The sequence below is a fragment of the Oncorhynchus nerka genome, linkage group LG20 (genome assembly GCF_034236695.1).
Source record: "Oncorhynchus nerka isolate Pitt River linkage group LG20, Oner_Uvic_2.0, whole genome shotgun sequence".
In the NCBI taxonomy this organism is placed as follows: domain Eukaryota; kingdom Metazoa; phylum Chordata; class Actinopteri; order Salmoniformes; family Salmonidae; genus Oncorhynchus; species Oncorhynchus nerka.
In genome coordinates, this window is record NC_088415.1 from 40959949 (window position 1) to 40974920 (window position 14972).

At 42.0% G+C, this 14972-nt stretch overlaps 2 protein-coding genes across 2 annotated transcripts in view; both read right to left on the bottom strand.

The window, feature by feature from the left end:
• Positions 1-1884: 1884 nt before the first annotated feature.
• Positions 1885-6156, bottom strand: LOC115102538 (homeobox protein Hox-C3a-like). Its single transcript, XM_029622602.2, has 2 exons — positions 5521-6156; positions 1885-3904 (listed from the first exon to the last, which is right to left on the bottom strand). Exons 1-2 carry the CDS (start codon positions 5969-5971, stop codon positions 3210-3212), a joined length of 1146 nt encoding a protein of 381 aa, XP_029478462.1. The 5' UTR covers positions 5972-6156; the 3' UTR covers positions 1885-3209.
• Positions 6157-6172: 16 nt separating this feature from the next.
• The window catches only part of LOC115102539 (homeobox protein Hox-C10a-like), a 71164-nt gene continuing 62364 nt past the window's right edge, over positions 6173-14972 (bottom strand). The window contains exon 4 of the mRNA XM_065005499.1: positions 6173-6209. The gene's annotated coding sequence lies outside the window, so the exon portion shown is untranslated. The remainder of the gene's footprint in view (positions 6210-14972) is intronic.

The following is a 14972-nucleotide window of genomic DNA, read 5'->3' on the forward strand; positions in this document are numbered from 1 at the left end:
AAATCACGTCTGCTCACACAGCACACACAAGAATGCAAAGAATCCAACACTGCTGTCTGCAATTTAGTCTCTCTCTCTCTCTCTCTCTCTCTCTCTCTCTCTCTCTCTCTCTCTGTCTCTCTCTCGCCAGTTGGTTTTCTCTCTCCTCTCTAATCTATTCTCTGTCTATCTCGCTGTCTCTGTCTCTGTCTCTCTCTTTCTCTCTTTCTTTCTTTCTTTCTTTCTTTCTTTCTTTCTCTCTCTCTCTCTCTCTCTCTCTCTCTCTCTCTCTCTCTCTCTCTCTCTCTCTGTCTCTCGCCAGTTGGTTGTCTCTCTCCTCTCTAATCTATTCTCTGTCTCTCTCTCTCTTTCTCTCTCTCTTTCTTTCTTTCTTTCTTTCTTTCTTTCTTTCTTTCTTTCTTTCTTTCTCTCTCTCTCTCTCTCTCTCTCTCTCTCTTCTCTCTCTCTCTCTCTCTCTCTCTCTCTCTCTCTCTCTCTCTGATTTATATTGAGTATGCATCTTCTGTTTTGTGTCCTGATTCAATCGTTTTCATCATACTGTACCTTTGATCTTAGACAGACTGCATTGTCGAGGCCATAGGGTTCCAGGTCATAAATATCTGATGATAACACTGCTGGCATTTACTGTATAATCTCTGTCTCTGTCTCTCTGTCTCTGTCTCTGTCTCTGTCTCTGTCTCTGTGTCTGTCTGTCTGTCTCTGTGTCTGTCTGTCTGTCTGTCTGTCTGTCTGTCTGTCTGTCTGTCTGTCTGTCTGTCTGTCTGTCTGTCTGTCTGTCTGTCTGTCTGTCTGTCTGTCTGTCTCTGTGTCTATCTGTCTGTCTGTCTGTCTGTCTGTCTGTCTCTCTCTCTCCATCTCTCTCTCTCTCTCTCTCTCTCTCAATTCAATTCAATTCAATTCAAGGGCTTTATTGGCATGGGAAACATGTGTTAACATTGCCAAAGCAAGTGAGGTAGACAACATACAAAGTGAATATATAAAGTGAAAAACAACAAAAATTAACAGTAAACATTACACATACAGAAGTTTCAAAACAGTAAAGACATTACAAATGTCATATTATATATATATATACAATGTACAAATAGTTAAAGGACACAAGATAAAATGAATAAGCATAAATATGGGTTGTATTTACAATGGTGTTTGTTCTTCACTGGTTTTCTCTCTCTCTCTCTCTCTGTCTGTCTGTAATAACAAGTTTATAGTCCTACTGGATGCTGTAAACTAGAGTGCTGAGCCAATTTTCTCTCTCTCTCTCTCTCTCTGTCTGTCTGTAATAACAAGTAGAAAGCTTGGCATATAGTCCTACTGGATGCTGTAAACTAGAGTGCTGAGCCATGCAACAAACACATCCTCTGAGAATGAAGGGGCTCCAACCCTCTCTCTCTCTCTCTCTCTCTCCCTCTCTCTGTCTGTAATAACAAGTAGAAAGCTTGGCATATAGTCCTACTGGATGCTGTAAACTAGGGTGCTGAGCCATGCAACAAACACATCCTCTGAGAATGAAGGGGCTCCAACCCTGCTTCAAATAAGCAATTGAAAAGGAGAGGGTTTAGAATGAAAGGGAGGCGGCATCAGCTCTTGTCAAGATGTCTAGTGGGTTGAGAGCCTGTGGTTGGACTGCTGGAAACACTGCCTTGTCTCCATGATTAATGTAGGGTAAACAGGAGGCAGGAGCCAGGGAAAGTGGTGCCCAGAGATTGTGTAACATGAAAACATAATATCACAGAGTTTTTATTGAATCTATTCCACAGTATGGGCTAATTTCATTACAAAACTTGTTTTCCAGAAGTAGAATGCACTCTTTAATCTCAATAAAATGCTGCTGGAGAATGAAGTCATTCTAATAAGAAATGAATAAAGATAATGATTCCACTGAGATTGATTTTCCACAAATGCATTTATTAAACATCTCATTAATCAAGAACAGTATCAAAGACGTTTAAAAAAAAAAAAGCTATGATCCTTAGTTTCTGCATCCAGTTTTAATTTATAGATGAATGACATATACCCATTGACTCTTGAAGAATATAACTTATTGCCTCATGCCTCATGAGCTTAGTTCAACATTCGTACCCATTCAGAACACAAACATAAGCTTGTTTTACCCCAATGTTTGTCAACAATGCAAATGTAAACAAACACTGTATAGCCTCGAAACATGGTTAAAACGATACATTTGAAATCATGGATGATCAGTCCTTGCATCCATAGCGCTGTCTATGAATTTGAGAGTGGTTACATTTCTCCAGCCCCATCCCTAAGCTTTTTAGCGAAACAGGGACAGGGAGACATGTTGATATTGTTTTAACGAAGGATTCTAGCTTCAACGCAAACACATATATAACAAAAATAGAACTTCATTCAATATGAACATATGCTTCCGTGTTTTCACACTTACACAAACTCACAGGAACAAACAGCTATTTTAATGATAAGAACACAAAACATGGTCTAACACATGACACCTACAGCCGAAGTCAAATTCCTTTCTCTCTGATGTACAGATATGGCCGCCACAATTATTTGACACATTAGGAGCTCTTGAAAAAACAAAACTGATCGCTAGTACGTTACGCTACTTACAGGATCATTCTGGAGGCGAAAGAAACGCACACCTGTTTCGGCGAGGTGCTGGCTTGCGGAGTAGAACACTTGAAAAAGAAAAGGAGAGCCTCACATTCTAGGAGCTCAGGTGCAATAATTGAATAACCGACGTTTCGACAGACAAACTGTCTTCATCGGGATCATTACGAGATCATAACATAACACGTGATACCTATAACGCAAAGCAAAATTCCTTTCTCTCTGATTTAAATAGACGACAAGCACAAGCCATGACACATGAAAATACAAAAATGGATTGATAATGTGTTCAAAACATGCATTTGACATGCAAAATAGTAGCAGGATGTCTTTGAGGATTTTATTGCTAATATAAATCATGTCAATTTTGATAAAAAAAGATAACATTTTGCCACAAGGTGTAACAGGAACAGAGGGGGCAGTAGTGGTCGCTTTTGGACTAGAAACCTATAAGGATACTGGAAACCCTATAGGTAATAAATCTGCATTCTTCAGTGAGCCACTATCAGAAAGTTGAAAGAAAGCTAGCCTCCACAATGCTGGTTTGAATGAATTGACCACCTACACACACACATATTACTGAAGGTCTAGGTGTTTAGGTTTGTGGCATAGGCCTGCTCTTACAGGTGAGTAAGTGTAGGGGGTTCTAGGTCTAAGAGGCATCCTCTACATCTGAAATATGCACTGATGTCACTGTCAACATAAGAGGATAGGTGCCCTGAGGTGAGTTTGGAGAGACCCGTGCACAGACATCCGCTGTCTACAACCGTAAGGGCCGACTGCAGACTATCAGAGTCAGGCGCAGTTCCGGTGGTGAGCTGGGGAAGGTCCATGGGAGTAACACGTAAACAGTCACTGGTATTGGCCTTACTGTGAGAACCCGACGCCAGGGTACGATCACAATTAACGAGAAGGTTTGGAGACCGAGTCCCTCTCACCAGACCAGCACTTCTGAATCCCGAGTACCCAACTCCAACAGAGGACCTTGGGCTGAGGGATGGCATGTGTGTGGTGGTAGAGAGGCACGGCGACGGTGTCTCAGTCGCTGTCCCTCTGTCCTCCTTATGATCCTTCTTGTATTTCATGCGTCGGTTCTGGAACCAGATCTTGATCTGCCGGTCTGTGAGCCTCAGGCCCGCAGCCATCTCCAGCCTGCGTGGTCGACATAGGTAGGGGCTGAAGTGAAACTCCTTCTCCAGCTCCACTAGCTGAGTACTGGTGAACGCCGTCCTCGCTCGCCTCCCTCCGTCTCGCCCTCCGTCTCTTCCTCTACTTGGGAGACCACCAGCCTCGTTACGACTGCACACTGAATCACCTGGGGGAATGACAAAAGGAACATGTGAAGGAGCAGTCAATTAAAAGTCAGCTAGCGGGCACCAAGGCGAGCTTCCGCCTCGCTTGCGGAAAAAGGGAAAATCTTAACTGAGGGACTTAGGAATCCTAATAGGCATCTTGTAAAGTGTCCTGGGATAAAGTGTTTTTTTCTGGAGTCAATTAACCTATTACTGCAGTGGGCTAAATCAAGGTCACACAGTGTTTCTTGGTAGTCTTAACCAAATCTACTTTGGAACAAAAGTACACACCTCACACACATCGCGATGGAAAAGAAGACACCTGTACCATGTCAGATATAGAGTTGAAATGTATTACATTGTGACGTTGCATCCCAATATTACACTTCATATACATCACAGAAGCCTGAAATATAACAAAACTATTTGACATAGAAACCACCAGATTTCCGTTGTTTAAAAAAAAAAAAGTTTTTATTAATGATGAAATTATGATGAATATGAATAACTTTCCACTCATAACGCCAAAGAGGGCACTTTTGGTCATTGACTGCAGGAAAGGGCTACATGTGTTTCCTTCAAAGCTTCCATCTCTCCTTAATTGCATCAATTGCTTTGTGTTCATGACTAGCCCAAGAGAGACCTGTCCCATGGGCCTAAGAGAGAAACACATCTATACCTTGCTGATAATGCACTGCAAGTGTCTGGGACATAACACCAGCTACAGCTTGTTTCAGATGATAGTGTTTTGAGAAAGTTGTTTTTCAGGGAATCGTCTTACATACGCATTAATCACATCTACACACGGCAGTAGTGTACCTGTCAACTCAATCACTTAAAGAGTGCCTTGGGACCACCACTGGAAACAACCACCGTCAGAGTGTCAGATGTGCCACAACAACCCTGTCAGTGACTATTGTATTCAGGGTTTAAAGTCCCCGTTTACACCTGGATATCTGACCTACTTAGGAGGAAATGATCGTGTGTGATAGAATTGAGAACTAACATAAGGAGTTGTTCAAACGTATTATTCAAATTTCTTCAAATGTAACACAAACATATGTATGTATCTATACACTCTTAGAAAAGGAGGGTGGGAGAACCATTTTTGGTTCCAAGTAGAACCCGTTTTGGTTACAGGTAGAACTCTTTTGGGTTCCATGTAAAACCCTCTGTGAAAAAAGGGTTCTACATGGAACTCTCGGTGAAAAAGAGTTCTACCTGGAACCAAAAAGGGTTCTACCTGGAACCAAACAGGGTTCTTCAAAGGGTTCTCATGTGGTGACAGCTGAAGAACCCCTTTAGGTTCTAAATAGCAGCCTTGTTTTCTAAAAGTGTAGGCATAGCATAATTCTGGTCAATAAAAAGAGAAATATAGACAACATCTTAACTCTATATTATGTCAATAAAGGTTAAAACAAGAATTATTGCCTAATACTTATTATTTCTATGTTAATATGTGAGCAAGTCATAACTCACAAATGTCCTTTTGGCACCAAAATTATAAGGTGTGCAATGTTCTGATAAAATACATTTGAAGACTAGGTAAATGCAGATATAGTCTAGGGTAATATGGACAGTCATATGCACATTCATCATTATGACACTGCACTATATTCAAATATGATATTATATTTACCTAATTCGTTGGAGTCCGATGCACTCAGGTGTAGGTCATGCCGAGTTTCTCTCATCCAAGGGAAGAGATGCCTCGGTGAGAGGAAGTAAGTGGATGCACTGCACCTCTTGTCTCTGACGACTGCTTTGCCCTTGGCATGGCGGGTATCCACCGGGTCCGGGGTGCCCCATAACGGGTCAGTCGGGTACGGCGTACAGCTGATACAAGCAGAAGAGGTGACTGAACGCTGGAAGAGTGGAATCTCTCGGAATTGTGGCGCGTGGCCTCCCTCACTGTGTCCGGTGACGCATCCAGCAGGTTCGGTTGCAGTGTTGTGTTCGCCCTGTAGATGACATGGGAGAAGGGACTGGTGCTGGTCCATAGACCTAGCAGGGTGCACTTCATCAAATTCACTCTGATAAATATAACTATGGGTACGCCCTGAATGTTGGGAAGGTATGCACTTGTGCATGTTAAATATATAGCTTTTACAACGAACGTAAATGTAAAAGCTTTATGCAGAAGACTTTAAATAAGCTTTAAGACTGTATTGAATAATATTACCAGAGGGGTAAACCGTGAAGTCACGTGGGGCCGTCCTCCAATAATCGCGCGCTGGAGTTGCAAACCGTCCGAAAGGAACTTAATCGCGCTGGAGGAACCCGCTCCCATTCTTCAGGCAGCATTGCAATAAGCACGGGTTTCTTCACCTATAGATGAAAACAACTAATTAGTGTATGAAAAGTAAGAGAGGACAAGCAGTGTATGTAGGCAGTTTTAGAACGCGAGAGAGGGGAAGATGGAGGGAGAGAGAGAGAGAGAGAGAGAGAGAGAGAGAGAGTAAGAGAGTGAGTAAGAGAGTGAGTAAGAGATAGACAGAAAAAGAGGCACGCAACTGAACGCATCATTTGGAACTAAATATCTATTCGTTTTTTATTTACAGAGTTCCAGATGGTGGGAAGAATTCGAATGGAAATCCAGCGCAATGAAAGTTGCATCGTTTTTTAAAACTTCCCCGGTAGGTTATATCAATGCTCCTTGTTGGAAACTATCGAATAAGTGGTATGTTAGCCTACTTGGATAATATCAATGCTATCGCGAGATATACAAAAAAAAACGACATTTGACTAAAATGTGTAATTTTCGTGAATGTGTTATTGTAACATGAGTGTGCTGTTTGTTGAAGTGTTATTCCTATATTAAAAATGAGGACCAACCATTGTGAGTGGTATTCCTCTGGATATACAAAGCTTGGGCTTAAAACTATACTTTTGTCTATTTACTTTATTCTATTTGCTTGTGAATATGCATTCAGTTCATAGTGGTTGTATGCTAATACACTGAGTGAGGGAACCATCCAAGTGAGCAGTGCACTTATCTACTTAGATTAAAGGACTTGGAATAGATTCGAATAGAGTCAATGGGAGTGGTCAAACAAAGGCTTTTGACAATCATTGCCACACACAAAGAGAATGAGAAGACCACAAAAGAATATCGAAAATAATACTATTTTTTACCTCAAATGCCTGGCTACCTGCGATTACTAATCAATATCCACTTGGATGTGTTTTGCTCTGCCCAACAACATTCATATTACAGGGTATTTTTCGATTGATAAAACCCGTGTGTATGGACGGACAGACAAAGAGGGAGGAAAATGACTGGCTGGCTGGGTTATACGAACCCAACGCTAACACCAAAGCAATAGCCTATGGACTTCAGGAACTTGCTAGTCATTTAACTTGGAGGTGTGCTGTTGCAATAATGTTTAGGCCAATGTAAATATTACAATAAAAAAATTGACTATGTAGCTACCCTACCCAAACGAGCATGGTCTACAGCAGAGCCATGTAGAGATTAGGGCTCTGGTGGCTTTAAAGTGTACGTGGACTAAGGATGATATTATCAGAAAATGTTGATTAGAACCTAGGCCTACAACAATATATTTTCACTAGTATTTCTATAATATAATATAAGAAATCTGTTGAGGAGAATCCTCAATAGATGTCTTCCAGCAGCACCGTGATGGATGATGCACTCTGGATCGCCTAGCCGGGACGACCCAGCATCTTCACAGCACCGCTCTGATTTAATCCCTCTTCGGTTTACCCTCCTTCTAGCCCCGCCACAAGGGTAACCTCACTCCCTGATTCATATCCTCCATTCACACGTCACACACTCACGCCAATACGTTATTTGAACATAAAGAAGGAGCATATCATGTTCTCAATATTGTAGGCTAAAACGATTAAAGGACATTTTTTGACGGGATCATTTAGAATAATAGAACAACAAGAATAGCACGCAGGTAGAGATAATATTTCCGGCAACATCAAATGTTCACGGAGAGCATGCAGTTGATCATCAGGATAAACAAAATACTCCACTTGAATTTCAGCTAAATCGAGTTATGGGTCATAGTCATATCCTAGTCATGTTCACAGCCTCATAGTAATGAGAGAGAACATAGCCTTTTCAGAATCATATAGGAGATTGGGACAAATAAGCAGACCATCTCTTATTAAAAGTTAACAATAAGACGTGTGCACATACAAAAATGACATATATTCGCATTTATTTACCATATTAGGTCTACATTCAAATAGGCTACCTCTGGCCATTTCATTTGAAACTGGTATGCCTAGTATACTGTGCACAATTAAACAGGCAGGTTATACTGCGTCTATTAGAGGGACCTTATCAGAAGACACTCCTCCTCATGCCCTTAACTTTTCCAATTGTTCTTCCCAAAATCATTCTTGTTTTAAGAACGATTTGTTATTTAGAGTACAGTGAATTGCTGTCACAGAGCTCTTCAGAGAGAGGCATTCAGTGTGCACATAGCAGGGTTCGCATTGGTGCCATTTAGGCGACATGAAATATGACTTGGTTGGGAGTGTGCGGTGAATGCGAGACGATTCATTCCAACCTGAGATACAGATACCGATAAGGGAACTCAATAGGCCTATTTGAGCTTCATGTGCATGATCAATTTCGATATATAGACTACACATACTCAGTACAGTATTAGGATTAGGATAATTATAAGGATAACATTATTATTGTTATTATTACCATCATCATATTGTGAACCTGTAACGTCAGAAATGAGAGGAAAGGAATTCAATTCCGTTTGTTTTCTTTGTTTCAAATCGTTGAACACTCGGCTGTGTTGGATATAGAATATAATCTGTGATATACTATCTCAGCAAGAACATAATTTAGCTCATCCGTGCGCCTACACCACGATTCTCCGTGAACTCTGGTTGAACCGCCCAAGTGGCAATAAATCATTTTTCTCTGTCTGCACAAAGCGCGCGCCAGTCCCCCTGGGTGTCAACCCCTTTTTCACGGCTTGGTGGCTGACACAAACAGCCGAGGAAACATTGAAAAAGTTTCGTAACGATTGAGGATTTTAACATACAATATATCATAACTCACAGCATATAGCATTTCCACTAATGTGGGATTTTTCGTGTTGACATGGCTACCATGTAGGCCTTAGCACTAGCAGCAAAATTCCGAACCCCTTTGTTCCAAAAACACTGTTCTCCACACTGCTCTTCTCAACAAAAAGCATCCATGCCCATAATGTATTTTCGGCGGACAGAGCTCGAGTCGGGCAGAGAAGAGGAGACAGAGAGCTCGTGGAAGGACGTTAATGGGCAGCGGATGTTGTCGGTTAAAACGGTGCATACAAATGGACCTGTCTCCGCAGAGCACGCGGGAGATTTATTGGCCCGGTGCCCTACATTGCTGTAAACAATTCAGAGTGAAATGAAAGGACCGGAGACTTTGCTGAGCACTGCACACTTCATACATGAGGAAAAGTAAAAGACACACATTGTCAATTTCCTTTCTTCCCAGAACACGTGTTAATGTCTTGACCTATATAAATAGGACATGTACATGCAATACACTTGGAAAAACGGTTCCTTATAGAACCAAAAAGGTGCTATTGCGTGCTTTATGTATGGAACCCCTAAATGTTCTATGTAGAACCATTTTATGTTTTTTTTTATCAGAACCCTAGAGGTTCTTCTTCACTAAAACAAAATGGTACCATATGGAACCCTGCATGGTGCCATTTATAAATTATGGCTACTACCATTAACCAACAATGTTTTGAGCTCAGAATATAATTTAATAAACAATTAATGAAAGCACAAATGTATACCAGCATAGTTTTTAGAATGCATTGTCATTATTTGCAAACATAGTTTGGAAATATGCATTGGTGGCCAGGCAGTTATCTCCTTGTTTGAATGATGGCCTAAGTAAACTCTGGCTGACTTCTTTACAATAACAATACTATAAAGCATCAAAAATGTGTCGTCTGCTCCCTTCTCAACCCCCCAAACCTCATACATACTGTTGAAGTCGGATGTTAACATACACTTTGGTTGGAGTCATTAAAACTCATTTTTCAACCACTCCACAAATTTCTTGTTAACAAACTATAGTTTTGGCAAGTTGGTTAGGACATCTACTTTGTGCATGACACAAGTCATTTTTCCAACAATTGTTTACAGACAGATTATTTCACTTATAATTCACTGTATCACAATTCCAGTGGGTCAGAGGTTTACATACTCTAAGTTGACTGTGCCTTAAAACTGCTTGTAAAAATCCAGAAAATGATGCCAAGGCTTTAGAAGCTTCTGATAGGCTAATTGACATCATTTGAGTCAATTGGAGGTGTACCTGTGGATGTATTGCAAGGCCTACCTTCCCTTCAAACTCAGTGCCTCTTTGCTTGACATCATGGGAAAATCAAAAGAAATCAGCCAAGACCTCAGAAAAAAAATTGTAGACCTCCACAAGTCTGGTTCATCCTTGGGAGCAATTTCCAAATGCCTGAAGGTACCACATTCATCTGCACAAACAATAGCATGCAAGTATAAACACCATGGGACCACGCAGCTGTCATACCGCTGAGGAAGGAGACGCATTCTGTCTCCTAGAGATGAACGTATTATGGGGCGAAGAGTGCAAATCTATCCCAGAAAAACAGCAAATGACCTTGTGAAGATGCTGGAGGAAACAGGTATGAAAGTATCTATATCTACAGTAAAACAGTAAAACGAGTCCAAATCAACATACAGGCCGCTCAGCAAGGAATAGCCACTGCTCCAAAACCGCCAGACAAAATCCAGACTACGGTTTGCAAATGCACTTTTTGGAGAAATTTCCTCTGGTCTCATGAAACAAAAACAGAACTGTTTGGCCATAATGACCATTGTTATGTTTGGAGGAAAAAGGGGGAGGCCTGCAAGCCGAAGAACACCCCCCCAACTGTGAAGCACAGGGGTGGCAGCATCATGTTATGGGGGTGCTTTGCTGTAGGAGGGACTGGTGCACTTCACAAAATAAATGGCACCATGAGAAGGAAAATTACGTGGATATATTGAAGCAACATCCCAAGACATCAGTCAGGAAGTTAAAGCTTGGTCGCAAATGGGTCTTCCAAATGGACAATGACCCCAAGCATATATCCAAAGTTGTGGCAAAATGGCTTAAGGACAACAAAGTCAAGGTATTGAAGCAGCCATCACAAAGCCCTGACCTCAATCCTATAGGAAATTTGTGGGCAGAACTGAAAAAGCGTGTGTGAGCAAGGAGGCCTACAAACCTGACTCAGTTACACCAGCTCTGTCAGGAAGAATGGGCAAAAATTCACCCAACTTATTGTGGGAAGCTTGTGGAAGGCTACCCAAAATGTTTGACCCAAGTTAAGCAATCTAAAGGCAATGCTACCACCTACTATTTGCGTGTATGAAACTTCTGACCCACTGGGAATGTGATGAAAGAAATAAAAGCTGAAATAAATCATTCTCTCTGCTATTATTCTGACATTTCACATTCTTACAATAAAATGGCGATGCTAACTGACCTAAGACAGGGAATTTTTTAAATGTCAGGAATTGTGACAAACTGAGTTTAAATGTATTTGGCTAAGGTGCATGTAAACCTCCGAGTTGAACTGTATATACTGTACATGTAGGTAGAGTTATTAAAGTGACTTATGCATAGATAATAAGCAGAGTAAAAGAGGGTGGGAGGCATAGCCTGGATAGCTATTTGATTAGACGTTCAGTAGTCTTACGGCTTGGGGGTAGAAGCTGCTTAGAAGCCTCTTGGACCTAGGCTTGACGCTCCGGTACCGCTTGTCGTGTGGTAGCAGAGAGAACAGTCTATGACTAGGGTGGCTGGAGTCTTTGACAAGTTTTAGGGCCTTCCTCTGACACCGCCTGGTATAGAGGTCCTGGATGGCAGGAAGCTTGGCCCCAGTGATGTACTGGACTGTGCGCACTACCCTCTGTAGTGCCTTTGCTGTCGGATGCCGAGCAGTTGCCATACCAGGCAGTGAGGCAACCAGTCTGGATGGCCTCGATGGTGCAGCTGTAGAACCTTTTGAGGATCTAAGGACCCATGCCAAATTTTTTCAGTGTCCTGAGGGGATTTGTCGTGGCCTCTTCACGACTGTCCTGGTGATGTGGACACCAAAGAACTTGAAGCTCTCAACCTGCTCCACTACAGCCCTGTCGATGAGAATGGAGGCGTGCTCGGTCCTCCTTTTCCTGTAGTCCACAATCATCGCCTTAGTCTTAATCACGTTGAGGGAGAGGTTTTTGTCCTTGCACCACACGGTCAGGTCTCTGTCCTCCTCCCTATATGCTGTCTCGTCGTTATTGATGACCAGGCCTACCACTGTTGTGTCATCGGCAAACTTAATGATGGTGTTGGAGTCATGCCTGGTCGTGCAATCATGAGTGAACAGGGAGTACAGGAGGGGACTGAGCACGCACTCCTGAGGGGCCCACGTGTTGAGGATCAGCGTGGCGGATGTGTTGTTACCTACCCTTACCACCTGGGGGCGGCCCATCAGGATTTCCAGGACCCAGTTGCAGAGGGAGGTGCTTAGTCCTAGGGTCCTTAGCTTAGTGATGAACTTTGAGGGCACTATGGTGTTGAACGCTGAGCTGTCGTCAATGGTATAGCATTCTCACATAGGTGTTCCTTTTGTCCAGGTGTGAAAGGGTAGTGTGGAGTGCACTAGAGATTGCATAATCTGTGAATCTGTTGGGGCGAATTGGAGTGGGTCTCGGGATTCTGGGATAATGGTGTTGATGTGAGCCATGACCAGCCTTTCAAAGCTCTTCATGCCTACAGACGTGAGTGTATGTATCAGTAGTCATTTAGGCAGATTACAGTGCCTTGCAAAAGTATTCATCCCCCTTGGCTATTTTTCCTATTTTGTTGCATTACAACCTGTCTTTTAAATTGATTTTTATTTGGAGTTCATGTATTGGACAAACACAAAATAGTCCAAATTGGTAAAGTGAAATTTAAAAAATTCCATACGGAATTGTGGTGCGTGCATATGTATTCACCTCCTTTGCTATGAAGCCCCTAAATAAGATCTGGTGCAACCAATTACCTTCATAAGTCACATAATTAGTTAAGTAAAGTCCACCTGTGTGCAATCTAAGTGTCACATGATCTCAGTATATATATACCTGTTCTGAAGGGCCCCAGAGTCTGCAACAACATTATGCAAGGGGCAACACCAAGCAAGCGACACCATGAAGACCAAGGAGCTCTCCAAACAGGCCGGACAAAATATCCAAAACTTTAAACATCCCATGGAGTACCATTAAATCCATTATTAAAAAATGGAAAGAATCTGGCACCACAACAAACCTGCCAAGAGAAGGCCTCCCACCAAAACTCAGGCAAGGAGGGCATTAATCAGAGAGGCAGAATTGAAGCAATGATGGATGGCGCTAAATACAGGGAAATCCACGGGGGGAACCTGTTTCAGTCTCCCAGAGATTTGAGACTGGGAAGGAGATTCACCTTCCAGCAGGACAATGACCCTAAGCATACTGCTAAAGCAACAATTGAGTGGTTTAAGGGGAAACATTTAAATGTCTTGGAATGGCCTAGTCAAAGCCCAGACCTCAATCAAATTGAGAATCTGTGGTATGACTTAAAGATTGCTGAACATACCCCAAGAGACTTGCAGCTGTAATTGCTAAGAAAGATAGCTCTACAAAGTATTGATTTTGGTGGGGGGTAAATAGTTATGCACGCTCAAGTTTTCAGTTTTTTTTTGTCTTATTTCTTGTTTGTTTCACAATTAAAAACATTTTGCATCTTCAAAGTGGTAGGCATGTGAGTGTGTAAATCAAATGATACAAACCCCCCAAAAATATATTTTAATTCCAGGTTGTAAGGCAACAAAATAGGAAAAATGCCAAGGGGGGTGAATACTTTCGTAAGCCACTGTACCTTAGTGTTATTAGGCACAGGGATATATGGTGGTCTGCTTGAGACATGTTTGTATTATAGACTCAGACAGGGAGAGGTTGAAAATGTGGGTGAAGACACTTGACAGTTGGTCAGCATATGCTCGGAGTACACGTCCTGCTAATCTGTCTGGCCCATTGGCCTTGTGAATGTTGACCTGTTTAAAGGTCTTACTCACATCGGCTGCGGAGAGTGTGATCACACAGTCGTCCGGAACAGCTGATGCTCTCATGCATGTTTCAGTGTTTCTTGACTCGAAGCGAGCATAGAAGTAATTTAGCTTGTCTGGTAGGCTCATGTCACTGGGAAGCTCTTGGCTGCGCTTCCCTTTGTAGTCTGTATTAGTTTGCAAGCCCTGCCACATCCGACAAGCGTCAGAGCAGTACGATTCAATCTTAGTCCTGTATTGACACTTTGCCTGTTTGATGGTTCGTCAGAGGGAATAGCGGGATTTCTTATAAACTTCCGGGTTAGAGTCCCGCTCCTTGAAAGCGGCAGCTCTACCCTTTAGCTCAGCGCGGATGTTGCCTGTAATCCATGGCTTCTGGTTGGGGTATGTCACTGTGGGGACGATGTCATCAGTGCACTTATTGATGAAGCCAGTGACGGATGTGGTGTACTCCTCAATACCATTGGAAGAATCCCGGAACATATTCCAGTCTGTGCTAGCAAAACAGTCCTGTAGTTTAGCATCTGCTTCATCTGACCACTTTTTTACTGACGAACCACTGGTGCTTCCTCCTTTCAATTTTGCTTGTAATGCAGGATTCGGGAGGATAGAATTATGGTCCAATTTGTCAAATGGAGGGCGAGAGCTTGAAGAATTATAAAAATAATAATGTGCAAAGATTTTATAGATTTACCCAGAAAGACCTACAGCTGTAATTCCTGCCAAAGGTGATTTGTAAGTCGCTCTGGATAAGAGCGTCTGCTAAATGACTTAAATGTAAATGTAAATGTGATTCTAACATGCATTGACTCAGGGGTGTGAATACTTATGTAAATTAATACAAGTTTTTTTTATTTTTACATTTTCACTTTCTCATTATGGGGTATTGTTTGTAGAGTGGGGAGGAAAAAATTAATTGAATAAATGTTTTATTCAGTGTGTAACACAACAAAATGTAGAATAACTCAAGGGGTTTGAATACTGTCTGAAG

Excerpts from the sequence above, each read along its gene's own strand:
- LOC115102538 (XM_029622602.2), bottom strand. The coding sequence starts at position 5,971 with ATGCACAAGTGCATACCTTCCCAACATTCAGGGCGTACCCATAGTTAT. Across the intron at positions 3,905-5,520 it reads ATCGGACTCCAACGAATTAG|GTGATTCAGTGTGCAGTCGT; the intron begins GTAAATATAATA and ends TCATTCCCCCAG.